The sequence below is a fragment of the Lithobates pipiens genome, unplaced genomic scaffold (genome assembly GCF_037356315.1).
Source record: "Lithobates pipiens isolate NorthernLeopardFrog02 unplaced genomic scaffold, aLitPip1_a1.2 Scaffold_25, whole genome shotgun sequence".
In the NCBI taxonomy this organism is placed as follows: domain Eukaryota; kingdom Metazoa; phylum Chordata; class Amphibia; order Anura; family Ranidae; genus Lithobates; species Lithobates pipiens.
Genome location: NW_027507787.1, coordinates 12,125,959 through 12,153,901, shown reverse-complemented (window position 1 = coordinate 12,153,901; position 27,943 = coordinate 12,125,959). Strand labels below are relative to the sequence as shown.

General features: G+C 44.2%; 1 protein-coding gene across 1 annotated transcript in view; it reads right to left on the bottom strand.

The window, feature by feature from the left end:
• Positions 1-13,574: 13,574 nt before the first annotated feature.
• Positions 13,575-27,943, bottom strand: part of LOC143930039 (pancreatic lipase-related protein 2-like) — a 133,115-nt gene continuing 118,746 nt past the window's right edge. The window contains exons 11-13 of the mRNA XM_077453938.1: positions 19,727-19,838; positions 16,370-16,534; positions 13,575-13,647 (exon numbers count right to left, since the gene is read on the bottom strand). Of these exons, the coding sequence (XP_077310064.1) occupies positions 13,575-13,647; positions 16,370-16,534; positions 19,727-19,838 (350 nt within the window). The remainder of the gene's footprint in view (positions 13,648-16,369; positions 16,535-19,726; positions 19,839-27,943) is intronic.

Below are 27,943 nucleotides of genomic sequence, written 5' to 3'. Positions count from 1 at the left end.
AGAATTGGCCACAGGTGTGAAGGTTTGCATCCATACAGCCCAGACAATATGGGGTTTATTTACAATAACTGGAGAGTGCAAAATCTGGCGCAGCTCTGCATAGAAACCAATAAGCTTCCATTTTTTTTGTCAAAGTTTAATTGAGCAAGCAGAAGTTGATTGACTGTCGTGTACAGTTACACCAGATTTTGCACTCTCCAGTTTAAGCCCCCATCCACATTGATGTGATTTGAAATGTCAAATCTCATGGCAAATCTCAGCCTATTGCCGGGAATGGCACTGTCCCAATCGGTACGACTTTGCCGACACACTGCGGCGCCGCACCGATTTCCAAAAATACTTCCTGCACTACTTTTAGTGACTTCGGTGGCGATTTCAATAGGCATCTATGCATGAACCTGCACAGCTGTCTTTCAAATCACCCCCGAACTCGCACTGCGAGTTTGAAATCGTGCAAGTTCAGCTAAACTGATTTCAAACTCGCATTCAGTGTGAATAGGGATGAGCTCAATGTTCAAATCGAACGTAAGTTCAACTCGAACATCAGGCATTCGCCAAACAGTGAATATTATGGGGCGTTTGTGGGAAATTCGTGCGCACTGGAATGACCCATAATGCACTGCAAGATAGCAGTACATTCTGTATAATGATTGGCCAAAGCATGCACCTGACCTACATTCTTTGGCCAATCACAGCGCGCTCTACTGGGAGAGCCATGATTGGCCAAAGACAGGGTGCCTTTGGCCAATCATGCCTCAGGGGGACTTACATAGTGGTCGTGTATAGTGTGTGGATGGAGGTAGTTAACACAGTGTATTGAACTGGTTAAGGGGAACCCTGCATCAAAATGTTGTGGGGATTCCCCCCAAAATCTATACTAGGCACTTTTGGCCTGGTATAGATTTTAAGGGGAACCCTGTGCCAGATACCGCTGACTACAGCCTTTTCGCAGTGATAGCTGTTATATAGCCAAGGGCAGGGGCATCCGGTGACATAAGCGGGTGACCCCGTCCCTTCACACCTGTGGCCAATTCTGATTCTCATTGAGCTTGCTTCCACCCAGTGGAGAGTCTTTAGATATAACTGCTTGGAGGGTAAGGAGATAATTGTTAAGCCTCATACACACGATAGGACTTTGTACAAACTTTCCCTTGGATTTTTGTACAAAGGGCGTCGGCCCTGAACTTGTGTTGCATACACACAGCAGGACTTTTTCAGCCAACTTTCACCAAATTACATGGTTTTTCTGCTCTTTACCGCCACCTTTGGTCAACTTCTGTATTGTTGTCTGATCTTTTGCATTGGTTCTGAGCATGCCTGTTTGTACTTTGTACAAAAGTCCTATGGTTTTCTGTACACACGATCAGACTTTGCTCCATCGGACTTTTGTTGCCAGAAAGTTTGTCCGTTCGCACAGCCAACAAAAGTCCAATGAAAACCCAAAAAGTTTGTCTGATGGAGCGTACACACGGTCGGATGTTGCTCCAAAACAGCTAATTTGCATGTTTGTTGTCAAAAAGTCTGATCGTGTGTATGGGCCTTTAGTTAGTTTTGAGGGTCACCAAGGTGAGGTTAAAGCCTCATACACACGATAGGACTTTGTACAAACTTTCCCTTGGATTTTTGTACAAAGGGCGTCGGCCCTGAACTTGTATTGCATACACACAGCAGGACTTTTTCAGCCAACTTTCACCAAATCATGTGTTTTTTCTGCTCTTTACCGCCACCTTTGGTCAACTTCTGTATTGTTGTCTGATCTTTTGCATTGGTTCTGAGCATGCCTGTTTGTACTTTGTACAAAAGTCCTATGGTTTTCTGTACACACGATCAGACTTTGCTCCATCGGACTTTTGTTGCCAGAAAGTTTGTCCGTTCGCACAGCCAACAAAAGTCTGATGAAAACCAAAAAAGTTTGTCCGATGGAGCGTACACACGGTCGGATGTTGCTCCAAAACAGCTAATTTGCATGTTTGTTGTCAAAAAGTCTGATCGTGTGTATGGGCCTTTACACTACCGAGTCTGACTGTTGATTTTGCTGCGTGTAGAATTGTAGATGTCTATGAGGTTGTACATGGTGGTCCCTCCCATGGAGGTGGACCTTTTCTGTTTTTTTTCCCGGGACCATCGGAGCCATGATTGACTATGGATTTACATCGTGGGACATTTTTATTCTTATTTTTTTAAATAAAGGAATTGTCAAAAACTGCTGTCCTTTTTACTTGTTTGACACTTTTTTGGCAAATGGGGGGCAAGATCTGGGGGCCCCCTTGTCCCCATCAACATGGGGACAAAATGCTTTGGGGGGACCTGCCATTTTTTTTAATGATTTTTTTATGTATATTGCTGGGATCTGACAATACATTGCAGCCGCAAGCAATTTTAAATGACATTGTTTTTGTTTAGAAATGTAATTTTGCTGTGGGATTGTTATAAACATGGGAAAGATGTGCTACTTTACAGGCAGACTAAGGGGATCCCCAGCACGATATTTAGTGGAATATTTCATTTTTATTGTTTTAGTTTAAGCATTATTAAAATCACTGCTCCTCGCGTATTTAAAAAAAAACTTTGCATTGATATATGTCCCCTTGGGCAGTACGCGTGTCCCCATACTGTCAGATTTCACGTACCTGACTGATGAGCCCGAGATAGCAGGGGAAGGCCTCCCTTACGTGTCTGGTTCACGGCCCCTGGTAGTATGGACAGGAGGCACGGGAGCACAGATTGGTATGAATGCCTGGCGGATTGTTGCAGGAGAAGAAGCCCCTAGGGCTTGATGCAGATGAGTTGGAGGTCTCCAGGCAGCTGGACACTGGCAGCGGATGCAGAGCAAGAGCTGGTGAGGCAAGTACAGTTACAGGCATGGTTGGTAACAGACAGGCGGTGCAGTACAAGGGATCAGGCAAGTTCAAAGTACGGGTCACAGGCAGGGTTGGCAACAGGTGGGCAGCGCGGTACAGTGGAGCAGGCAGGTTCAAGGTCACAGACAGGCCAAGGTCAAGGGCAGGCAGCAAACAGGACAATCCAAAGGTCAAGCCAGGTAGTCAGGAAATCAGGAACTACAAACGAGGTAACAGGCACTAGGACACAGGGAGCTGCAGATCAGACAGCACCGAGCACACTGCGGGAAAAACCTAAATAGGCTGATTGGCGCCAAGCGTCATGCGCGCACACCGACGCGCACAGGCGTGTGCGCGCCCCCACACAGGTGCACACACATGCCCACAAGCACGCTCCATCTCCTGCTCCTTGGAACGCACTTCCTGGTTTTTGGAATGCACGCCATGAGCAGCATCCGGATCCATCTCTCAATCCCTTTACATGCTTGTTTTTATCAACTATTTTGTAAGTACCCATTTTTATATGGAATAAATCCCTTTTCAAACGGTACTTTTCACTATCAGTTCCATTTTTTTATCCTTTTTTGGTGCCTGGTGATTCTGCTGAGAAATTCCAACAAGAAATCCTTTGATCTGATGTGCACAACACCACTCCTGAGCTTCTCTGGATACCATCACATAAGCCTGAAGTGAGCCCCAGACTGCAAAGCTGGGGGTCATCTCCATTTGGTGAGTGGGGACACATGTGGGGGTGGCGTGCCTGCACCTGAAAAGTCCTAAAGCGTCTGTGGTCCATTGCGCTTCAAACGTTTTTTTTCCCATTGTGGATCAGAACATTCAGCACATTTATTTGGACTTTATTTACATGTTTTTTTTTGCTTTGTATATTCACATCTGCACTTGGTTACACATGTTTGATAATATTTGCAAGCGCCACATTTGCATAATTTTACATTTCTAGTGAGTAGCACTTTGTGTGTGCCAGCTGCTTTAGTTTTCTTTTTCACTGTATTTTCACCATTCAGCACGAGTTTAAATTTGATATTTTTCACATCATCTCTCACTGCCTGCCCCCGCATCTCTGCTCTCCTGACCTCACTCAAGAAAAACCACTGAACCAGTGTCACCAATGCAGTGACAATCCTCAACTGGTGGCACTGGCAGGTAATGTGGCAAGTGGCATTCCTCAACTGGTGGCAGGCAACGTGGCAAGTGGCATTCCTCATCTGGTGGCAGGCAAGCATGGCAAGTGGCATTCCTCATCTGGTGGCACAGGCAGGTGGCATGGCAAGTGGCATTCCTCATCTGGTGGCAGGCAAGCGTGGCAAGTGGCATTCCTTATCTGGTGGCAGGCAAATGTGGCAAGTGGCATGGCAAGTGGCATTCCTCATCTGGTGGCACAGGCAGGTGGCATGGCAAGTGGCATTCCTCATCTGGTGGCAGGCAAGCGTGGCAAGTGGCATTCCTCATCTGGTGGCAGGCAAATGTGGCAAGTGGCATGGCAAGTGGCATTCCTCATCTGGTGGCAGGCAAATGTGGCAAGTGGCATTCCTCATCTGGTGGCAGGCAGCATGGCAAGTGGCATTCCTCATTTGGTGGCAGGCAGCGTGGCAAGTGGCATTCCTCATCTGGTGGCAGGCAAGCATGGCAAGTGGCATTCCTCATCTGGTGGCAGGCAATCGTGACAAGTACCATTCCTCATCTGGTGGCAGGCAGCGTGACAAGCGTCATTCCTCATCTGGTGGTAGACAGTGTGGGAAGTGACATTTCTCATCTGGTGGCAGTCAGCGTGGCAAGTGACATTCCTCATCTGGTGGCAGGTGACATGTAAAGTGACACACTCAGGGCTCCCACTGATTCTGCATTATGTTGAGTTAAACTATTTCATTTATACTACAATGTAATATAAGAAATAATGCGCTTCAATCATTCGGACACCAACCAACCAGCTACTGCCCCGATAAATTGCCCGCAAAATTCGCTTACCCCCCCCCCCCCCCCCCCCGGTTTGTGCTTACATCCCCCCTCACCGGGCCTTGCCACAATTTTCTTCCACACAGCCGGTCCCTGGTGCCAAAAAGGTTGGGGACCACTGTCCTAATATATCCATCGTTAATCCATATAAACCCTTCTCTTTAAAAGATGCTTATCCTGCTCCTAACCATTAGCTCATCTGGTACATTTAATAGCTTTTGTATCACTTGGCCATTTCTCTTAGATTGTAAGCTCTAATGAGCAGGGCCTTCTGATTCCTCTGATTGTAGCTGTAACATCGGCCTTCATTTTGTAAAGTGCTGAGCAAACTGTTGGTGCAAAATAAATCCTGAATAATAAATTATCCCTCCAAGACAGCACCATAAACAGTTGTGCGGGGGGCGTGGCCAAGCGCGTGGAGGAGAAGGACGCGTGAGAGCTCAGCTCCCGCTCCACCGTTCCCATCGGCACACAGCGCCGCTGCCTCGGGCTTCCCCGGACATCCCCATTAGCAGGAGAGGAGCCCCACACACCCCCCGCACCTCGGGGACCCAAAAACCGGGGGACATTGACAGCTTTTTCCTCGCGAGGGGATCGAATAACAAGGCCGCGCCGGAATCCAAGATGGCGGCGACCCATTCGGCGGCAGCACAGGCAGCTCACACTGCCTCTAAGGTACAGGCCTCCCGGCCCCCTTCACCTCCGTCCTCCCCAGGGTGCCCTGAGATGCGGGATGGGAGCCCAGAGAGCCCTGCACCCTCCAGAAGCCCTTCTCCAGCCTCTGGCAAGCAGAGCAGAGGCTGGGATATGGAAAGCTATATTAAAGCTCTCCCCACTAAAGGTGACATTGAAGCCTATATAACCAGACTAGAGAGGTCCTATAGAAGGGAACTTAAGGATCTGCGCCAGGACATTGGTCAGCGTTTTGAGGACATTGAGCTCCATGCTGAGGAGTCTGCGAATAGACTCAAGGAACATGATCATATTTTACAGCAACATACTAACCAGATTCAGCACTTATTCTATGGCGTTGATGACCAGGAAAACAGAAGTCGCCGAAACAATATCCGCATTCGCGGTATTCCTGAAACGATTGAAAACAAGGATCTGTTATCGGCTGCCACCACCATGTTTAACCAATTGCTGAATAAACCTAAGGAGTCGCCGATTGAGATCGATAGGATTCATAGATCTCTTGGTCCTCGCAATCCTAGCCCTGATCACCCCAGAGACGTTATTTGCCGCGTCCATTTCTGTAACATTAAAGCTGAAATAATGCAAGCCGCGCGTGCACAGGACTCCATCTTGTTCAACGGCACACCTGTGATGCTCCTGACGGATCTTTCTAAGCAGACGCTGCTGATGCGAAAGGCCCTGAAGCCGGTCACCGACGCTCTGCATGCCAAACAGATCAAGTATCGATGGGGATTCCCTTTTCACCTTTTCGCCTCCCATGAGGGTAAATCTGCTACATTCCGCACGCTAGGGGACTTGCCCAACTTCCTTGGCACTTTCGAACTGCCCCAAATCAGGATCCCGGATTGGCCCCTTACTGCCTTTACCCCTGGCCTGCCCAGCACCTCTGCTTGGGAGAAGCAGACCAAGAAGAAGAGGTCCCGCTCCCGTACCACCAAATCTCCTCCAGGATGAACACTTTCAGTCCCACTTGACAGTGGGTGACTACCTCTACGTTCTCTACGGCTGCCTTTTTGGACTCCTGGTTCCCGGGTCGTCCCTTTACATCCTCTGACCTGAATGTCAAACATCTGATCCCTTGTTTTTTTTTTTTTTCCTCTCTCTTTTATCTTTTTTCAGGATGTCTGTTCGGTTTATATGTTTTTTATACTGAGCCCACTAACTTTGCTCCCCTGGCTTGATGTGATGTGCCCTTCAAACGTTAGTGGGCGGTTGTCCGCCCTATAGTTTAGCTATCTGTTTTCTGTAACGCACATCATCTGTCATTTATATTTTCAGGCGCTGTGTGCTGTGCATCTGTTTAGCATTTATTACAGTTTATTGCAGGTGGGGCGGAGCCCCTGAGTTTACCTCACCCACGTTCCCCCACGATAGGGTGTACAGAGTCTTTAGTGACTTTGTTTCTGTTTTATTCTTTAGCCTCTTTTGTTGTAGTGTCTATCACTTTTACCCCCATATGGACACTAGAGGGAGCATTCTCCCTACAATTTTACATCTTCTGCTATTAAGCGACCATCAATTCATGCTGTTACAGGACCATTGTTCACACTTTTACCTGCACTACATGTCCCTAGCCTCCCTAGGGCCTCACATTTCCTCTGTCCTACCTCAGCGCTCTGACCTTCTTCACCTCTCTCCTCCCTTGATCTTCTTCGTTTTTCCTCTCTTCCTCACCCCTGCTGCACAGCTCTTTTCCACACTCTTCTGCTTAGCCGCACTCGCTGAACCCAATTCTCATGCCGCCTACCTCCGTACAATATGTCTGCTGGGATAGATCTTAAGTTCTCCTCTCTTAATTGTAGAGGATTTAACACTCCTGAAAAGCGTAGACAGATTTTACGTCACTTTCATAAGGCCGGTTCGAAAGTTCTATTATTACAGGAGACTCACTTTAGAACTGATAAAGTACCTTCTATCCCAGATAGACATTACACCACCTGGTTTCACAGCACGAACCCTCTTGCTTGCTCCAGAGGGGTCTCGATTGCATTTCACAGTTCTTTTACACCACAAGTGCTTGAGAGCGACATAGACCCTAATGGCAGGTTTTTATTTTTAAAATTGCAATGTTTTGAAAATGTGTTGACTATTGCCAATGTTTATCTCTCCAATCAGAATCAACTCCAGTTCCTGTGCTCCGTGACCGCTCGCCTCAAATCTTTCGGAACCACTAATCTGATCCTAGGGGGCGATCTGAATGTTCCTCTTGTGCCGAGACTCGACTCTTCCACTGGTAAGTCTCACCTGTCACCCACCTCGTTGACCAGGCTCAGAGCCACCTTAGCAGACATGACACTAGTAGACGCCTGGAGACTATTACACCCTTCTGACAGGGATTACACTTATTACTCCCCGGCACATAACTCTTATAGTAGGATTGATTACATTCTCCTCAGCCAAAACCTTTTGGACTTTGCCCCTCAATGTGAAATTGGGTTGCGGCTGTGGTCGGATCACGCTCCGGTACACTTGACCCTCGGGAACCTCCCTCGCTGCCTTCGTCGAGGCGCATGGAGGCTGAACGACAATTTGCTGACAAATACCTTATGTATTTCTGAGGTGTCCCAAGCCATCACGGACTTTACTACTGATCATGCCCATGATGAGACTAGCAACATGACCAAATGGGAGGCCCTGAAATGCGTCATCCGTGGTGTTTTTATAAAGCACGGCTCCAGGTTGAAGCGAGCGCGCACTGACGACATACGCCGACTCTTCTCCCTGATAGCGTCCCTGGAAGCCTCGCATAAACGCACCCTAGAACCGCGAACTCTTACGGAACTCTCGAATGCTTGTCGGGATCTGCTTCAGATTTTCTCAGCCAAGTCATTGAACGCGTTCCACAAGGGCCGCCACATTCACTACTCGCAGGCGAACAAATGTGGAAGGCATCTCGCGCGCGTTCTCAGTCCCAGACTGCGGAGGCAACACATCCCCTACCTCTCTTCCTCTGCCCAACAGAAGAGGTTCCGGAACTCTGAGATTGTTTCGGAGTTCCGAGACTTCTATTCCTCACTTTACAATCTCCCCTCCCCGAGTACTCCCTCCTCCTCCATCTCTCCACCCGATTTATCGCAATATATTCAGGACACGGCCTTACCTATCATTTCCTCTGCTGATAGTTCTAATCTAGAATTGCCCCTGACTACGAATGACTTCCTTATAGCAATAAAAGGTCTGAAGAATGGTAAAAGCCCTGGGCCCGACGGATACTCTCCGCTATTTTATAAGAAATTTGCCCACCAACTTGCCCCGCTTATGGCCAAGACGTTCGAGGAAATAGACGACACACATCCCCTTTCCCCGCAGATTCTCCAAGCCCAAATAGTGGTCATACCCAAACCAGGGAAGGATCACACACAATGTGGAAATTTTAGGCCTATATCCCTATTAAACGTGGACCTCAAACTCTATTCTAAAATCCTGGCGACACGCCTAGCCCCCCTGCTCCCCTCGATCATTCATGGTGACCAGGTGGGCTTTGTCCCAGGCCGCGAAGCCAGGGACAACACCACTAAAACCCTACACCTTATCTCGTACGCCAAATCACACAATATCCCCACTTGTCTCTTAGCTTGTGATGCCGAAAAGGCGTTCGATCGGGTGAACTGGAAGTTTCTCCAGGCCTCCCTACTGCAAATAGGTCTGGGTCCACGCATGCTCTCCAAAATTATGGCTCTTTACAAGAATCCATCTGCCAGGGTCCTAGCTAACGGGGAAACGTCGGAAGCCTTTGGGATCCGGAACAGTACCAGACAGGGGTGCCCCTTATCGCCTCTTTTGTTTGCGATAACGGTCGAACATCTGGCTCAAGCCATCAGGAATAATAGTTCTATTCATGGGATCGACACCCCTTCGGCTCCCTGTAAGCTATCTCTCTACGCAGATGATTTACTATTGTATGTCACTCGACCCCGCATTAGCCTTCCTGCCATAGTCGAGGAGCTTGATCGGTTTGGAGCTCATAGTAATTTTAAACTGAATCTGCACAAAACGGAAGCTTTAAATGTATCTCTATCCCAGACCGACCTAAAATTTGTCCAGCAACGCTTCTCCTTTAAATGGCAATCTCGTTCGATCAAATATCTCGGTACGGAGATTCCTGCTAACTTTAACGACGTGTACGCTCTAAACTTTAGCCCTTTGTTGACTTCCATTAAGCGCTCTCTCGAAAAATGGCACACTCTCAAGCTCTCCTGGTGGGGGAGAATGAGTGTTATTAAAATGGATGTCCTCCTGAAGGCGTTATATCTGTTCCAGACCCTTCCCATCCTTCTACCGACATCCTTTTTTTTGGCCTTGCGAGCCATGGTGGGCAGGTTTGTGTGGCAACACCACCCCTCTAGACTCAAACATAAGGTTTTAAATGCCCCCAAACTCAGAGGGGGAGCAGGCCTCCCTGACTTCCGACTGTACCACACATCCGCGATACTATCCCGACTCTTGGACTGGTTCCCGAGACCTCGCATTAAACCTTCCACCTTCATAGAACAAGACATGGTCCCGGTGGACCTACGAGCCCTTATGTGGGGACATCACGCCAGGTTCCGGATGATGCAGGGGATTTCCCCTCTAACAAGGGCAGCTCTCACATTGTGGTATGTTAAAGCTGTCCCTTATGCTCTGTCCACAGATCCTGGTCCGTTGACCCCCCTGTTCGACAACCCGGTCCTCCCGGCCCTTGCTGCTAAGCAACACTGTGGGAACTATACCCGTGAACATTGGCCCACAGCCAATCAATTCGTTCATCCTACTACTGGTCATTTCCGCCCTCCTCCACATCCCCAGACCAATGTAAAGACGGACTGGCTTACAACTATCTCGCTGACCCAGATTTGCAGAGATCTCCATCTCTCCGGAAATACGCATAGACCGCTCACACCATTTGAGGATCTCTGCAACCTGACTCAAACCCCAAGACATACCCTGTCGTACATCTATAAAGACATCCAAACCCGATTGTATGCTACTCTCCCTGCATTCACGGACCACTGGTCTAGGGACCTGCACTTAGAGATCTCCCCCGCACAATGGTCTACCTCCTTTACTCATACGCATCAATCCTCCAGGTCAGGGTTTACACAGGAGAAAAATTATAAACTACTCTCGAGGTGGTACAGGGCCCCGGTCTCGGTACACAGGATGTTTCCGTCCACCACTGATGTGTGCTGGCGCTGTCACGGAGCACAGGGATCATATGTTCATATCTGGTGGGAATGTGATGGAATACGCCCTTTTTGGGGTAAGATTTTTGCGATTTACAATGACATGTATCAGACCTCTTTGCCTCCATCGCCTTTGTCTGCACTTTTATCCATTCTCCCTGGGTCGATACGGTCGCAGAAACGCAATCTCCTGAGCTTTTTTCTCTCCGCGGCTCGTCACGCCATCTCTCTCTACTGGAAAAAAGATTCCACCCCCCCTGTTTCAGCGTGGGTGGCTATCCTTAATGACACTATGCTCATGGAGGAATTGCAGGCGAAGGCGGATGACGCTTATGAAAGGTTTACCATGTTATGGTCCATTTGGCGACACCACTCGCAGACGGAATTATTCCTTAACAACCTTACATTCTCATGAGCAGGCTGCTTGCCGGGTTTGGTTGGAGGAAGGTGTCGTTCTTTTGACCATCTGTGGCCTAGCGGCCAAACCTTAATTACTTGATTACTGCCAACTTTTGTGCTAAACATTTTTGTTGTGAAGTGAGTGCATGACAATAAGGTGTACTTTGCACATGTCTGTTTCTATTAATGCGAATGCTGTGCTTTCCCTTGTTCTTCCCCATCCTACTCTTCTCTCTTTCAGCTCTTACTGTCTATCTTTACCTCCCCCCCTGCCCCTTCTCTCCTTCTCCCTGATATACCCACTTCCTCTGCTTCCCCCCCCCCCCCCTTTCTTTGCTCTCTTCATCCTGTTTATATTGCAGTGCCTTATTCGGCGTCCAGGCTACGTATATGATGCAATTGCCTGTTTGTAACTGTGTTATTTTTCCCTGTTGGGCACGCAATAAAAATATATTCAACCATAAACGGTTGTGCGCTGCAAAACATGTTGGAAGTAGGTGTCATTGACAATGAATGGCAAGGCAATGCACTGATGTACTCACAGGAAATGTGTAAATAGGACCATAGTATATTAAACTCCTTGCAGCAGCACCTCCCAACCTTTTAAGAGAATTTAAATATCAGGGGCGGGGTTTATGATCATGTGACCACCACATCACAGCAATCACATGATCAGCAACCAGCGGATGGACCCTTTCCTGACACAATTGCCATATATTCATGCGTGAGGTTGAGTTTTTGGAACCTGTCATCTCCAAACAAGACAGTAAAGGACATACAGGAATAGAGGCCCCAACAAACATGACTAAACATGATCTTTCAGGGGCTGGCAGGATATCATTGTCATTTAACCAAGCACTATGTCAATCACTCTTCCCAGATTCAAAAGCATCTATAAAAAGTGCACTATGTGAAAAGGGAATGAGGATCAAAACAGGAGGCATTGCGCTTCTTGCTGATGTTGGTTTCTGTGTTTGCCTTTCCAGACATCTCTTTTCCCTTCCACTGAAGAAACAATAACATAATAGTCCTCTTGCAAGTATAAGGTGACAAAGAAAGGGTCATTAGCTACACTAGTCAAAGCCTGCATGCATCTCAGAGGAAGCTGTTGGCCTTGGTGTGAGCAGACATCTAATGAGATGTGGATGAAGAAGCCAAAGAAATAGAAATCTCTGACTTGACTGGAGGAAGGCCTAAGAATCTAAGGATGGGCCTCAGATTAACTCTTCCATGTACTGAAAGAGTATAACTGGCCAGAGACACAAGTGAGGGTTCAGTAGATGTCTCTCTTATAGTGGTGATGTGGTTATGATGGTCACCCAGGCCGAGGAAAAGATAAAAAACTTGCCAGAAACCAAGAAAATGAATGGTCCTATCTTATCCTGGGAGATGGTATACCATACCACAGAATAATGTTCTCCCTTGACTCTTCAGTGATCCGGCAGGTCATACTTCCAAAGACATGGGTTCTCTCTGTGGCAGAGAAAATCCACGTGGAAGTAGGATACTGTAATGTATGAAAATTGTTCACCAGGTTCAAGCCATGTATGTGGATCTGTTCCAGTTGGTTAAAAAAAAAAAAATCTGTATGAATCTGTTAACTTCTACTTTTGATTTGGCATGGTAAAGTACTTCCGCCCCCTGAAAGCACTGACCATAATTAATTAATACATTTTTTATACCCATTAAGACAGAAGACACATACCATGATTTTCCAGTTATGGTGGACCATTTTACCAAGTGAGCAATGGCAGTAACGCCCCCCCCCCCCCCCCAACCAGACTGGTAGATGATGTGAACGCACTTCTTATTACTGTCTTAAGCAGACAGTGATAAATATAAGAAATTTGCCAATTACTTAGCTCAAGTAATCTGGACACTAAAGTCTGGATGCTGAATCCAAACCCTATCAAAGTCAATAGAAACCTAAATGCTGAAAACCAGTATTGGTCATTTTCTAGGCAAAGCATTAAAAATGCTAAAATGACATTAAAACATGCCTGGGGCTGGGGGTGCCTTTAACCTGTCTGATGAGCTGTAGTGTTTGATTTATACAACCTACTACAGCAAAACTGATATTTACCAAAATTTACAGAGAGTCATGTTCCATAGACTTTGCCAAATAGTGTATATATAAATAGACCTCCTACTAGTCAAGACTGGACCTATCACTGCTAACTTTTGACCTTCTATTAGTTAGTAAGGCATCCATAACATAGGGCAAACTGGTGAGGTTGGAAGCAAAAGGATGGAACCCGAGTGAACCCTGAAAGTCTGTTTCCATATACCTTGTAACAGTTTTACTATAGTCATTATAATGTTGTGACATGGGTGGCAACTATAGAACAGAAAAATTTGACAATTTTGAAGACTTAACCTGAGCCCCTAAAGAAAGAAGACACCAATTGTTTTTTTATTTTTCCATTTTATTAGCTATCGCATTGCAGAAAGTGGAACAGTCTTTCAGGATCTGTTTTTTTAATTAGCAATCTATAGAATTTCACAAAGTAGAACACTTTTCCAGAATCTGGCTTGTATCTTCTTCAGTCGGGTCGCCTCCACAGAATTTGTACCTGGATAAGGGCATTTAAGAAACAGGATTTTACTTGGTAATTATAGTTTCAGAGCATATACATTTGTATGAACGTATGGCTGTTAAAGCGGTTGAAAACTCCTAGAAGTGAAAAAAAAAAAGTGGGTCCCCGGGTGGTTTAACCAAGTGGTTCTCAACCTTAGTCCTCAATTACCCCAAACGGGTTATGTTTTGGGAACTTCCCTTAGCTAAAATAGCTCTTATCAATACCATGTCATTGATATTGATTTAAAGCAGCCGTGCAAAATAAAGGAGGACCTAAGAACATGGCCTGTTGGGGGTACTTGAGGACTGAGGTTGAGAACCACTGGTTTAAGCCATAAACATGCTAGTATGCAGCACATTATGCAAGACTTTCCTTAAAACAAAGACCTCCAGCGGCATGCTGTCTCTGACAAGGCTGCCATCTTCATCCAGTCTTCCCTCCTGGTTCATGGGCTCCGGCCTCTTAAATGTCTGAGTTCCGATAATATAACTCCAGTGTATGCACACAGGAGTCACAGCAGCGACACATCGCTCTGAACTGACAGCATACTCTGTGTGCTGCCAATTCAGAGCACAGTGTGCATGTACTAGTGACATCACTAGCTGCTTCCAGTGTGAATAGACATTCACTATACCTACATAAAAGCCTTGTTAAAAAAAAATTAACTATAATGACAACAGAGCCAGCTAGTGGCCAGACAGCTAAATGCACTTAGTTACAAGCTCTCTTGCAGTTAAAGTGTTGCTAAACCCACAACAGTAAAATCAGTGTGTATATGCAGTAAAGCATGCTTGTTATACTCACGGTGTAACTTAAGAGGTTAATCCTCCACACTGTTTAAAAAGGTTGTTTGATCCTGTTTCCTCTGATCCTCCCCTTCTTCCAATTCCCCCAATATATCTCTTAATAAGACAGAGCCTCTGGAGTCACTCTGCACATGCTCAGTTTGGTGTGTATTGCTAGAGCGTTTTTTATTTTTTTGGGAGGGTGCATGTGATCAGCACAGGGCCAATCAGCACTGTCCAGACAGAGAGTCAAAAGTCATTTAATTATTGAATACCTTTATCTCAAAAGTTAACCTCTTCCCACCCATGTTATAGCTGAAATACGGCTACAGTGTGGGCTTTAAATGCCAGGAGGGCACCCATTGACTTCCTTCCTTGCACATGCGGATGGTGTGCTCTGTGATCGCCAAGTCCTCCGGAACTCGGCTGATCACAGATCCGGGTAAAAGGCCAATCACCATGTGATCTGCTGTCAGTCAATGACAGCTGATCATGGAAGTAAACAGAAGTCGGTTATCGGCTTTTTCCCCTCATGCTGACAGAGTGAGGAAAAAAGAAGAAAGCTGTTAACCGGTTTCTGTTACAGGGACATTGGTCCTCACACTGCCGAGCAGTGCTGCTAATCAGTGCCATCTATTAGTACACATCAGTACTGCTAATCAGTGTCCCCTATCAGTTCCCCCCTATCAGTGTCACCTATCATTGCACATCAGTGCCACCCATCATTGCAGCTCATCAGTGCTTCTTGATTAGTGCCACCTCATTAATGCCCAGTGCCACCTATCAGTGCAGCCTCATTAGCGCACATCAGCGAAGGAAAAAAATTACCTATTTGCAAAATAAAAAACTATAAAAAAACGTTTTTTTCCCACAATGTTTGGTCTTTTTTTGTTTAGCAATAAAAAAATCCCAGTGGTGATTAAATACCACCAAAAGAAAGCTCTATTTGTGTGAAACAAATGACAAAAATGTCACATGGGTACATTGTTGCATGGCCACGCAATTGTCATTCAAATTACGACAGCACTGAAAGCTGAAGATTAGCCTGGGCAGAAAGGGGGGGGGGGGGGGGAGTGCCCAGTAGGCAAGTGGTTAAAAAACAGTTTGCTGTAACTGCTTATATAGAGTGAGCTAGAGTTTGGCTTCAATTTGTTGGTGTATTTAAATCTGCTAGTACATCCCCCAGGAATGACAATGCTGCTGTCAAAATGTGTCCCCTGTGATCATTCATCCAGAGTGGGGACCCGGCACTCTAAAACAGGAGGTGTGTTACGGTCCAGATCACCAGCTGAAACAAAAGTGAAAAACCCTAAAAAAATGAATGCAGCTACCCCATCTAATGATTGGTAAGCTACAATATATTACATTTTTGGTTTTGGGTTTAAGCCCTTGTACACACGGTCGGACATTCTGACAACAAAATCCGTGGGATTTTGTCTGACAGATTTTGTCCGAAACTTGTGTTGCATACGCACGGTCGGACAAACTTGTCGGAAAATCCGATCGTTCAGAACATGATGACGTTATTTCGTTACGATGGGACTACGTTCAGGCTAGTAGCCAATAGCTTTGGTCTACGAATTTGATCTGAGCATGCGTGGCACTTTGTCCGATCAGAATTCTCTACAAACGATTGGACAAAGTCCGATCGGATCATGTTGTCGGAAAGTTTTATAGCCAAGCTCTCAAACCTGGTCCGTGTGATATTCCGACGGAAACAGTCCGATGGAGCCCACACACAGTCAGATTATCCAACAACACGGTCCGATCGGACATTTTCCATCGGAATGTCTGACCATGTGTACAAGGGCTTACACCGCCGAAAGTCTTAATTACACCCTAATTTGGTTATCATTGTGGTACTTGCAATTTTATCACAACAGGTAGTACTCAGGTGTACTTTAGGTGCAAGGAATCTTTTTAATACATACATCTCCCCACTTGGTCCATATTGCACTGTGACAGCTGAGGCACTTAGTTTGGATTGGAAGATGGAGATGATGCTTTTATGCCAAGAAAATTTCACCATCTGGATGGTGTTTACATCTAACTCCAAATCAATAAGAGAGGAGTAGGTTCCAGAACTAAGGGGTCCACTGCAAAAAAAACAAAGGGTTATATGCCAATCCTTCTGTTAAGGGATGACTAGGTAAATACAAGTCACAGACTTCACATAAAAAAAAAAAAGAGGAAGAAAGAAAATATCCAATATAAATAACTTTAATATGTTTATTTCAACAGGTAGCAATTAATAATTTTTATTTAGGGCCCATCAGACTTGCAAATTACATACATGTTCTGCTTTTCTAGTACTACACAGTTCATTTTGTCGCTGCATTTTCTTCTCAGGCTGGAGACAACTTACAATTTAGCATCAAAAATATTACATCTTTCCTTTAAAAGTCCTGGGGAGGACAACCAATCTACAACACATCAGGACTCTTCTTCCTCTTCTAGCACTAGAAGCTGCCATTGTCTATATTCTAGAAGTGGCAATGCTTAGCAGGCAGAGCAGATCATTGGCTGATTCTATAGAGCAGGGGTCGCCAAACTTTCTAAACAGAGGGCCAGTTTACTGCCCTTCAGATTTTAGGGGGGCCAGAGTGTGGCTAATGGGAGTAGAAAATGTCCCAGCATCAGTGGGAGTAGACATTGTCTCAGGCTTGGTGGTCGGTCACTTGGAGTAAAACAATTACATTGCACCTGTGGTTGGTAGAAGAAATAGTGCCCTTTCATTGGTGGCAATAAGAGGAATAGTTCCCCTATTGTTGGTGTCAGTGGGAGGAATAGTTCCCATATTGTTGGTATCAGTGGGAGGAATAGTTCCCATATTGTTAGTGTCAGTGGGAGGAATAGTTTCCCCTAGCTCTTGTACACACGGTCGGACATTCCGACGGAAAATGTCCGATCGGACCGTGTTGTCGGATAATCCGGCTGTGTGTGGGCTCAATCTGACTGTTTCGGTCGGAATATCCGACCGACAAAGTTTTTGAGCTGGGCTATATAATTTTCCGACAACATGATCCAATCGGGCTTTGTCCGATCGTTTGTAGAGAATTCCGATCAGACAAAGTGCCACGCATGCTCAGATCAAATTCCTAGACCAAAGCTATTGGCTACTAGCCTGAACGTAGTCCCGTCATAATGAAATAACGTCATCACGTTCCGAACGATCAGATTTTCTGACAACTTTGTCCGACCGTGTGTATGCAACACTGGTTTCGGAATGTCCGACTGTGCGTACAAGGGCTTAGTGTTGGTGTCAGCAGGAGGAATAGTGCCCCTTCATTGATGTCAGTGGCAGGAATATTTCCCCTTTATTAGTGTCAGCGTGAGGAAGTGAGGAATAGTTTGTCCCATTGTTTCACCCTTGTGAACTTCCATGAAGGTCCTTGTCCAAGCACTTCTGTTCTAAGGCAACGACACTGTCCCTGCATAGTCCAATGGAGAACACAAGTGACCATTTCAACATACATTGGGAGGAATAGTGATAGTGCCCCAATTATTGTTGTCAGTGGGAGGAATAGTGCCCCATCATTATTAGTGGAAGAAATGGTATCCCATTATTGGTGTCAGTGGGAAGACTAGTGCCCCATCGGTGGTATTGGTAGAAGAAATGGTGTCCCATTATTGGTGTCAGTAGGAGGAATAGCCTTGTATCAGTGGGAGGAATAGTGCACCAAGGGCTGCATAAAGGCAAGCAAAGGGCTACAGTTTGGAGACCACTGATACAGAGGTACATTGGATCTGCATCTAGCAATCTAGTATCGTGTCCATGGCTAAGCAGCACCCAGTGTTAAATGAAATAGTTTGACATCAAGTAGAGGTAAAATCACACAATCCTTAACTTGTGATGAAAGAGGGGCCACAGCCACTTCCTGTGACACCAGCAATAGATGAATGACTGATAGTGACAAGAGTGGACCATGCCTGTGAATGTGTTTAAATGGTCACTTGTGTTCCCTATTGGAAGCCCGTGCGACTATGCAGGGACAGTGTTTGTTGCCCTATTACAAGAGTGCTTGGACAGGGACCTTCATGGAAGATCACACAGGATTTTAATGAAAGTGGCAAGATTTAAGAGATTGTAAGGAACTTGCATTAACAAGGGATTTGCATACACTATATTGTCAAAAATATTGGGACACCTGCCTTTACACGCAGATGAACTTTAATGGCATCTCAGTCTTAGTACGTAGGGTTCAATATGGAGTTGGCCCATATTTTGCAGCTATAACAGTTTCAAAGGTTTAGAAGTGTGTCTATGGGAATGTTTGACCATTCTTCCAGAAGCGCATTTGTAAAGTCAGGCACAAGGCGCCAGACCATGCAGCATGAGATTAGAGCCAGAGGCTCTAATAGTCTTGAAAAAAGGGTGGGCTCAGGATGCAGAGCACTGCGTTCTGAGCCTATCTACTGATTCTCCTCCCAGTCAATCAGGAAGCGCGTCACGAGAACTGTTTCCTGATTGGCTAAAAGGAAAAGCAATGTTATTGGCTTAGGGGGAGGACGAGGGAGGAGATGCGTGGTGGAGGGGGGAAGCAGGGTAAGACCAATAGACCCACCAGCTGCCACTCCAGGAATGGCTCACTATCCAGCACTCCCCAGTTCAAGGAGGGGAGATTGGAGTCTGGGCAGGACAGAGGTAAGGAGGCCATCCGTTTCCCATGGTGGTGGTGAGGGGGGTGCTCCCAGTGTTTCCCACGTTAATATTTGTCTCCCGAATTATTAAACACCAGCCGCCACTGCATAAGGCATCAGCATGCCAGGACATTTTGAACAAATTTCATGCTCCCAACTTTGTGGGAACAGTTTGAGGATGGCCCCTTCCTGTTCCAACATGACTGTGCACAAGACAAGGTCCATAAAGACATGGATGAGCGAGTTTGGGGTGAAGGAACTTAACTGGCCTGCACAGGGTCCTGACCTCAACTCAGTAGTACACCTTTGGGATGAATTAGAGCGGAGACTGTAAGCCAGACCTTCTCGTCCAAGATCAGTGCCTGACCTCACAAATGTGCTTCTGGAAGAATGGTCAAACATTCCCATAGACACACTCCTAAATCTTGTGGACAGCCTTCCTAGAAGAGTTGAAATTTTTGTGGGCCAACTCAATATTGAACCCTACGGACTAAGACTGTGATGTTATTAAATTTCATGTGCGTGTAAAGGCAGGCGTCCCAATAATTTTGGCAATATATTGTATATTTTAATGCATGCCAGGCCAAGGATTCTTACAGGTTCCTTTTACCATGCCTCAGAACAGCAACAGATAAAGACTGACATACCTGTACATTTCATGCTGACTGGAACATTCATTGTTTCCACAAAGAGCCACTGAAATTGACCCCACAACTAAATCTGACACAGTGATTGCGGTAGATATGCTGTACCTCCAGCCTAGAAATAAGAAATTCTCCAGTTAGACAAATGACATTCTTGGTATTACAGAAAATCTCCCTCTCTGCACCACACTTCTAAACTTGGGTAGATGCGGCAGGAGTTTCAATTGGTCACAGCAAGCATTTATCAATGTCTAAATTTACACATGCATGCTTTTTCTTGCAATTAAGCATAAAGGTGGTTCAGGGTATTACCAACATTAAAGTAATAATTTGAAACAGCTTTGATAAAGTCCATAGTGGACGCAACGTGTCAGATGGGCGAGACCATGACATCACCATGCTGGATGGGACTTGTTTCTGTATGTGATTGAATCCGACACAGGAGTTACATTTACTGTGCAGAGAAACCGATTTTTACATTTCTGTCATGCGAGTGCGGTTCTTTTGTTTTTACAATAAAGAGTATGCAGTTTACATTAAGAGCTCTCTTTTTTCTTACGATCATTATCTTTTGCCAAAGAGGAGTTGGAGAAAGAGGAATAAGAGTTGCTGTGGAAGATGCCTAGAGCTTTTTTTAAATCTTAAAGTGGAACTTTAATCAGAAAATTAAGTTCTGCTAGATCACTTCATGCTCGTCCCTTATGCGGGTATATGTATATGTAAATTATTTACCACTTGACCTCTGGAAGATTTACCCCCCTTCATGACCAGGCCATTTTATTTGGCACTGCGTTACTGGCAGTTGCGCGGCCGTGTAACGCTGTACATAAATTAAATTCATGCCCTTTTTATTATTTTTTGCGAAAGAAATGTAGAAAAAAAAGACCAACAATAAAAAAAATTATATAAATATATATATATATATATATATATATATATATATATATATATATATATATATATATATATATTTATTTATTTATTTATTTATATTTGTTTTACTTTCTGCTATAAAACATATCCAATAGAAAAAATCTTAAAAATTTGATTTCTTCATAAATTTAGCCCAATATATATTCTGCTACCTATTTTTGGTAAAAAAAAATCCCAATAAGCTTATATTGATTGGCTTATAGCATCTACAAACTATAGGATATCTACTGGAATTTTTCTTATTTTTTAAATAGTAATGGTGGTGATCAGCCACTTATATTGCTGCAATTTTGCGGTGGACATTCTGACACTAACACTTTTTGGGGATCAGTGACACTAATACAGTGATCAGTGCTAAAAATACACACTGTCATTGTACTGACACTGGCTGGAAAAGGGTTAAACAGCTAGGGTTAACTGTGTGCCTAGTCAGTGTTTACACCGACATGTGTGGGTCTTTTACTAAGGGAAGTGATGGATTTTGATTCCCTGCTTTGCAGGGAATCAAAATCCATCACTTCCCCACTGAAAGGACGAAGCTCTGTATTATTTACATAGTCAGAGCTCCATTCTGTGTCTCTGCCTGATGATCAGTGGCTGCCAGTGGACATCCATTAGCTAGCACCTGCTGATCGGCTTCTGCTGTCACAAATCATTCCGCACAGCATGCCTATCCCGTAGCAGTAAATCTGCTATAGGGCAGTCAGAAAGTGGTTAAAAATGAATGCCTATACTGTTTAAAATTCAATAATACACTGTCTCACCTTGGTCTGCACATGCTCAGTTGCTCTATGTCAAAAAAGAAAAGAAAAAATAGAGCTACTAGAGGCCAATATGCTGACAGCCTAAAGATTTACTGCTGTTCAGGGGCTCTGGGCTTCAGCAAAATGGCAGCCTCCAGCAAAAAGAAACAGGAGCAATGCCGGAGGCATTTTACAGCGCACACTAATGTTGGAAGCAGAATTATTAATGCAGGATGTTTGCTAAAGAACATTATTGCTAAAGAGCATTATTTTTTATGAAGTTGTTATGGGTAAAGTTTCACTTTAACCGCTTCCGGACCAGCTACTGCAGTTTTACTGCAGCAGGTTGGCTCGGCTGGGCAAATCCACGTTACCTTACGCCGCTTTTCATTTTGGCCACTAGGGGCACGATGATTGCCGGGCACCCGCGAGCTCTCGTGACAGAGTGAGAACCGGTTCTTTCAGGGGAATAGAGACAGATCGTGTATTTATACTAAGTATGAACACCTCTCTCTCTCTCTCTCTCTCTCTCCCCCCTCCTAGACAGTCCCATCCCCCCTACAGTTAGACCACATCTATGAAACATAGTTAACCCCTTCCCTACCAGTGACATTTAAACAGTAATCAGTGCATTTTTATAGCACTGATCCCTGTATAATTGCCAATGGTCCCAAAAATCTGTCAAAAGTGTCCAATTTGTCCGCCGCAATATCGCAGTCCTGATAAAAATCGCAGATCACCACCATTACTAGAAAAAAAATAATAATAAAAATTACCTAAAACTGTCCCCTATTTTGTAGACGCTACACCTTTTGTGCAAACCAATCAATATACGCTTATTATGATTTTTTTTTTTTTTTTTTTAAATATGTAGTAGAATACATATCGGCCTAAACTGAGGAAACATTTTTTTTTTATTTGGGATATTTATTATAGCAAAAACTACAAAATGTTTTTTTTTTTTTCAAAATTGTCGTTTTTTTTTTATAGCGCAAAAAATAAAAACCGCAGAGGTGATCGAATACCACCAAAAGAAAGCTCTATTTGTGGGGAAAAAAGGACATACATTTTGTTTGGGTACAAAATTATTTTCACTTATTGTATATGGACATCTCTATTTATCTATTTTTTTTCGTATATGAAATTTTATTCACATTTTATGGATGTGTGAATATTTGCATATAATCACCATATATTTTTTTAGAGATATGAAAGCATATGAATTTTTCTTTTATGAATATGAAAATCTGATTTATATGTTTGATCATGTATGATTTTTTTAATATATACTGTATCTATTACATTTTTTGGTATGGAGACAATTGTATATGATTGGTTGTAGGAAAGCACTGCACTGGATATTAGAGAATAGCCTGAAACAGCTTATGGTAGTTATTACACATGCAACTGAATGACTTGTGATGCAAACCACTTTCTTTTTTTTTACTACATAATAAAAGTAAAATGAGAAAAACAAACAGATGACATCATGTGTATTCATGAACTAAAGTCATTGGACGCAGTCCCCAAATGAACCAATCAGTATTCAGCAAGGCACAGAGACTGTGCTCAAGGCATTTTACGATGTACAGAACTGGCTGCTTAAAGAGAAAATAGAACCAGCAACAAAACAAACAGAGAAAAAAAAAAAGAGAGGGGAGAAAGTAAAAGACAGGAAAGAAAGATAGGAAGGGTCCTGGATTTGTTCTTCCCGGGAAATGGAGCACACTGCCAATGCAGGCAACTAAACATATTTGTTACTCATGTGGACTCTGCTCGGGAATGCCAAGGCTCCCAGATGGCATTATGTTGCTCAACTGTGTCAGTGAGATGAGCTGTAAGTAACTCCATGATCTCTACATCTTTAATCCTTTAATCCAGGACAGGTATGGAGGTCCATTCATAATGCTAATAGCTTTCAGAGAAAGGCTGTCTAAATGGCTAAAGATATCAGCAAACAACCCTGTAGCATTAAGAGAGTTTGCGGATTTCATTCAAGGCGGTGTGGAGGCCATTCCCCACGTTAAAGGCCTAGCTATTCTAAATGATTGTGATGAAAACCGCAAGCTTCTCAAGAAACTGCCTGAATGGGTTGTGCATAGATGGAGTCACATCATTGTGGACGAATTAGACAAGTCTCAAGAATACCCAACCTTTGCTTGTTTCACAGAGTTCCTGCAGAAGGAAGCCAAGATAGTATGCAACCCCATTGCCTCCCCCTTCCTCCTCAGTACCAAGACCACAGATTAGAAAATTCCCAAAAGAGCCAAGGCGCTCAAGCACTCAAATGAAGCCTTCCACCTCCAGTGTTCCAGAGATCTCAGCTTCAAGACCAAAACCACCCTACCTAGACTGCAAAGACAAAATGCAGTGTCGCTAAATGTCTGACTTTTGCATCAAGGACCATTGAAGAAAGGAAGGCCTTCATTTATGAAAACCACCTCTGCTTTGGTTGCTTAAGGGCCATACGTCAAAAGACTGCAAAGGAAGACACATGTAACATATGTAGTTGTCGTCATCCAACCTGTTTGCACATACAGACAAACACTGAGCCTGTCAAAGCACCAAACGATGACTCGGTAGCTACAGGAGATAAGGTAAACGACAGCGTTCCCAAAGTTACGTCCCATACATTGACAAGGCATACTCTTGCCACCTCCTGCATTGTTCCAGTTCTATTGTCAGCTGCGGCGGAGCCTCAGAGAGAAATCTTCACTTACGCCTTACTTGACACGCAGAGTGATTCAACATTTATTTTGGCAGACCTGGTATCTAAGCTAAGTGTTAGCACCAAGCCATTACAGCTAAAGCTCAGCACCATGACAGCCATTGATACAGTTATATCAAGCCAAATTGCTCACGGTCTACAAGTGCGTGTTTTCAAATCTAAAGCTATAGCCCAACTTCATCAAGCCTATACGAGAGACTTCATTCCAGATAGATAAGTCTCACATCCCCACCAAGGAGACTGCACTTCAGTGGCCACACCTTAAGCATTTGGCAAACAAGTTACAGCCACTTCAAGTCTGCAAAGTTAGACTGCTGATCGTCTATGATTGCCCATTAGCACTGGCAACCTTGGAGCTCATTACGGGCTATGAGGATGAAGACTTTGCTCAAAAAACTATGCTCGACTGGATCATCATAGGATCAGCAAATACACATCATGATGGACAGGGTAGCCAGAGCTTTGTACACAGAGTCGTAGTAAAAGAAATGCCAATGCCCCCCAGTCACTGATGTGTTAAAGGCTCTAGAAATAGACTTTTCTGAAAGAAATTATGAAGATAAGTATGTGTATTAAGATGACATTCATTTTGTGCAGTTTCTCTCTGAAACCATAATGAAAAGGAAAGCTGGACACTATGAGATGCCATTACCCTTCAAAGACAACAGTCAACCAACACCACCAAACAAAAAGAGGCTGGCCATTATTCGACTTCAACATCTAAAGAAAAGGTTAAAGGCCAATAAACAGTACTACGAACACTATACTGCATTCATGGAAGAAACGATCAGAAAAGGTGATGCAGAACCAGCCCTTTCATTATCAGAGGAAGAAACAGTGTGGTATATCCCACATTATGGGGTTTATCACCCCAAGAAGCCAGACAAGTTAAGAGTCATCTTTGATTGTTCAGCAAAGTTTCAAGGCATCTCCCTTAACGACACCTTAATGACAGGTCCCAACCTGATAAATTCTCTAGTGGTAGTCCTCTGTCACTTCAGGAAGGAAGCAGTTGCTGTAATATGTGACATTGAAAAGACATTACACCAGTTCTACATCCCCCCAGAAATGGGCAATTACTTAAGGTTCCTTTGGTGGGAGACTGGCCAGTTTGAAACAGAACCAAAAGGAATACAGAATGGCAGTTCACCTCTTCGGTGCCAGTTTATCTCCAGGATGTTCCAACTTTGGCCTCAAGTATCCTGCACAACAACACAAGGCAGAATATCCTTCAGCATCAGCTTTCATTGAGAAGAACTTTTATGTCGATGACGGCCTAACCAGTGTTTCAACAATCAGAGAGGCTACAAATCTAATCCTCGAAGCGCAAGGATTATATAAGAATGCTGGCTTAAGACTGCATAAATTCAACTCTAATAAAAGGGACGTCCTGTCTTGTGTAGCTCCAACAGAAAGAACAACTAGTGAACCTCTCAAACTTAACCCAGACTCAACATCAGAAGGACAAGTACTTGGCATTCAGTTGTCAATTGAAAATAACACCTTCAGTTTCAGCATTGACATAAAGGATCGACCCTCAACTCATTGTGGTATCCTGTCAGTCGTAGCCTCTCTTTATGATCCTCTAGGCTTCATAGCTCCCTTCATTCTGAGTGACAAGTGCATTCTCCAGCTTTTTTGCAGGGCATCAGTTGGGATGATGGACTTCCTGAGAGCTTAAGCCCATGGTGGGAGGCTTGGAAGAGTAGTCTGCAAGCTTTAAGGAAAATTAAGATACCCAGATGCTACCATCCTGACTTTGGTAACATAGTGAAGGTGGAACTACACCACTTTTCCGATGCCAGCAACGTAGGATATGGTGCCTGTTCTTATCTTAGGTACAAAAATGACAGAAGTCAAGTTCTCTGCAGCTTCGGGATGGCTAAAGCAAGAGTCACGCCAAACGAAGATTGTGAGCATCCCACGGCTTGACCTCTCAGCTGCAGTCACTGCAGCAAGATTGAGTGACTCATGTTGGAGGCAGAACTTGAAATAGAAATTACCGAAGAATTCTTCTGGACAGACTCCCAGGTAGTTTTGGCCTATATCAATAATGAAGCAAGAAGATTTCATGTGCTTGTAGCCAATTGTGTTCAACTCATAAGAGAGATAACAGATCCAACTCAATAGCATTATGTGGATACAACACAAAACCCAGCTGACCATGCATCCAGGAGTCTTTAAGTAGCAGATACCCCCCCCCCAAGCTGGTTATCCGGCCCTAGTTTCCTATGAAGTGCTCACATCTCCAAGCTCTTCAGCAGAATTTATCATAGGTGACCCTGAAGTCAAACCCATTACAACTTTTGCCTCACAAGTCAGTGATATTCTAAATTGTCTGAACAAGTTTTCCAGTTGGTTAATGCTCATCAAGAAGATTGCAAGATAATAAGCACTATGTATCAAAACCCTCAATTATTGAACGTCCTATTCAAAAGCTAGTAGTTCTCATAGAAAGTAAATGAGTTTCCAGTTTAGTGATACACTAGCATACCACCACACAATACAGTAGCCAGTCACAGAGGTACCTACAAGCTACATTGTTTAAGACTCATGTTTTTTATAGTGGTCATAGTTATGTTCTGTAAATAATGTATGACTCCAAGTTCTATTCGTCATAACATAATTTGGTGGGAGTGTAACTGTCCGCTTGTCACGTTAAACCTTTGTTCAGCACTGACTGACAGGTGGAACCTTTATTGCCTTCCTCTTGTTTCTCTGGGGAATTTTTTAATCATGAGACACTTCCTGCTTCCTCTAGTTTTGGAGAAAGGGGCTCTCATTAATTCAGCATTCACAGGCAAGTCAGCAGTACCTAGAAGGTGATTGTTTATCCTTTTCATGACTAAGCCTATTTTTGGCATTTGGTGTTTACAAGTTAAAATCCATATTTTTTGCTCGAAAATTACTTGGAACCCCCAAACATTATATAGATTTTTTAAGCAGAGACTCTAGAGAATAAAACAGCGATTGTTGCAATATATTATGTCACGCGGTATTTGCGCAGTGGTGTTTTAAACGCCAAACTTTTGGGGAAAAGGGACACTTTCATAAATTTAAAAAAAAGAAACGTAAAATTAGCCCAATTTTTTTGCATAATGTGAAAGATAATGTTACACCGAGTAAATAGATACCAAACATGTCACACTTTATAATTGCACGCACTCGTGGAATGACGACAAAGTACGGTACCTAAAAATCTCAATAAGCGCCGCTTTAAATTTTTTTTACGGTTACCAGGTTAGAGTTACAGAGGAGGTCTAGTGCTATTGCTCTCGCTCTGATGATCGTGGCGATATACCTCACATGTGTGATTTGAACACCGTTTACATATGCGGGCGCGACTTCCGTATGCATTTTCTTTGCTTCGCAAGCTCGCAGGGACAGCGGGCGCTTTAAAAAAAAAATTTTGTAAATTTATTTTATTTATTTTAAAATTAATAAATATATATTTTTTTTTATTTGTTCACTTTTATTGCTGTCACAAGGAATGTAAACATCCATTGTGACAGTAATAGGTGGTGACAGGTACTCTTTATGGAGGGATCGGGGGTCTAAAAGACCCCCGATCCCTCCTTTAAACTTCAATGTATTCAGATCACCGAAAACGGCGATTCTGAATACTGTATTTTTTTTAAAACCAGCGCCATTGGCAGCCGAGTAAACGCGAAGTGACGTCATGACGTCGCTTCCGTGTTTACTATTAGGAGACTGGAATGAAGCCACTTACGGCTTCATTCCAGTCCCTGCCCAGCAGCCGGAGGCATCCGATCGTGAATCGGTGCTCCCGTTCGAGCGGGAGCACCGGTAAGAGCG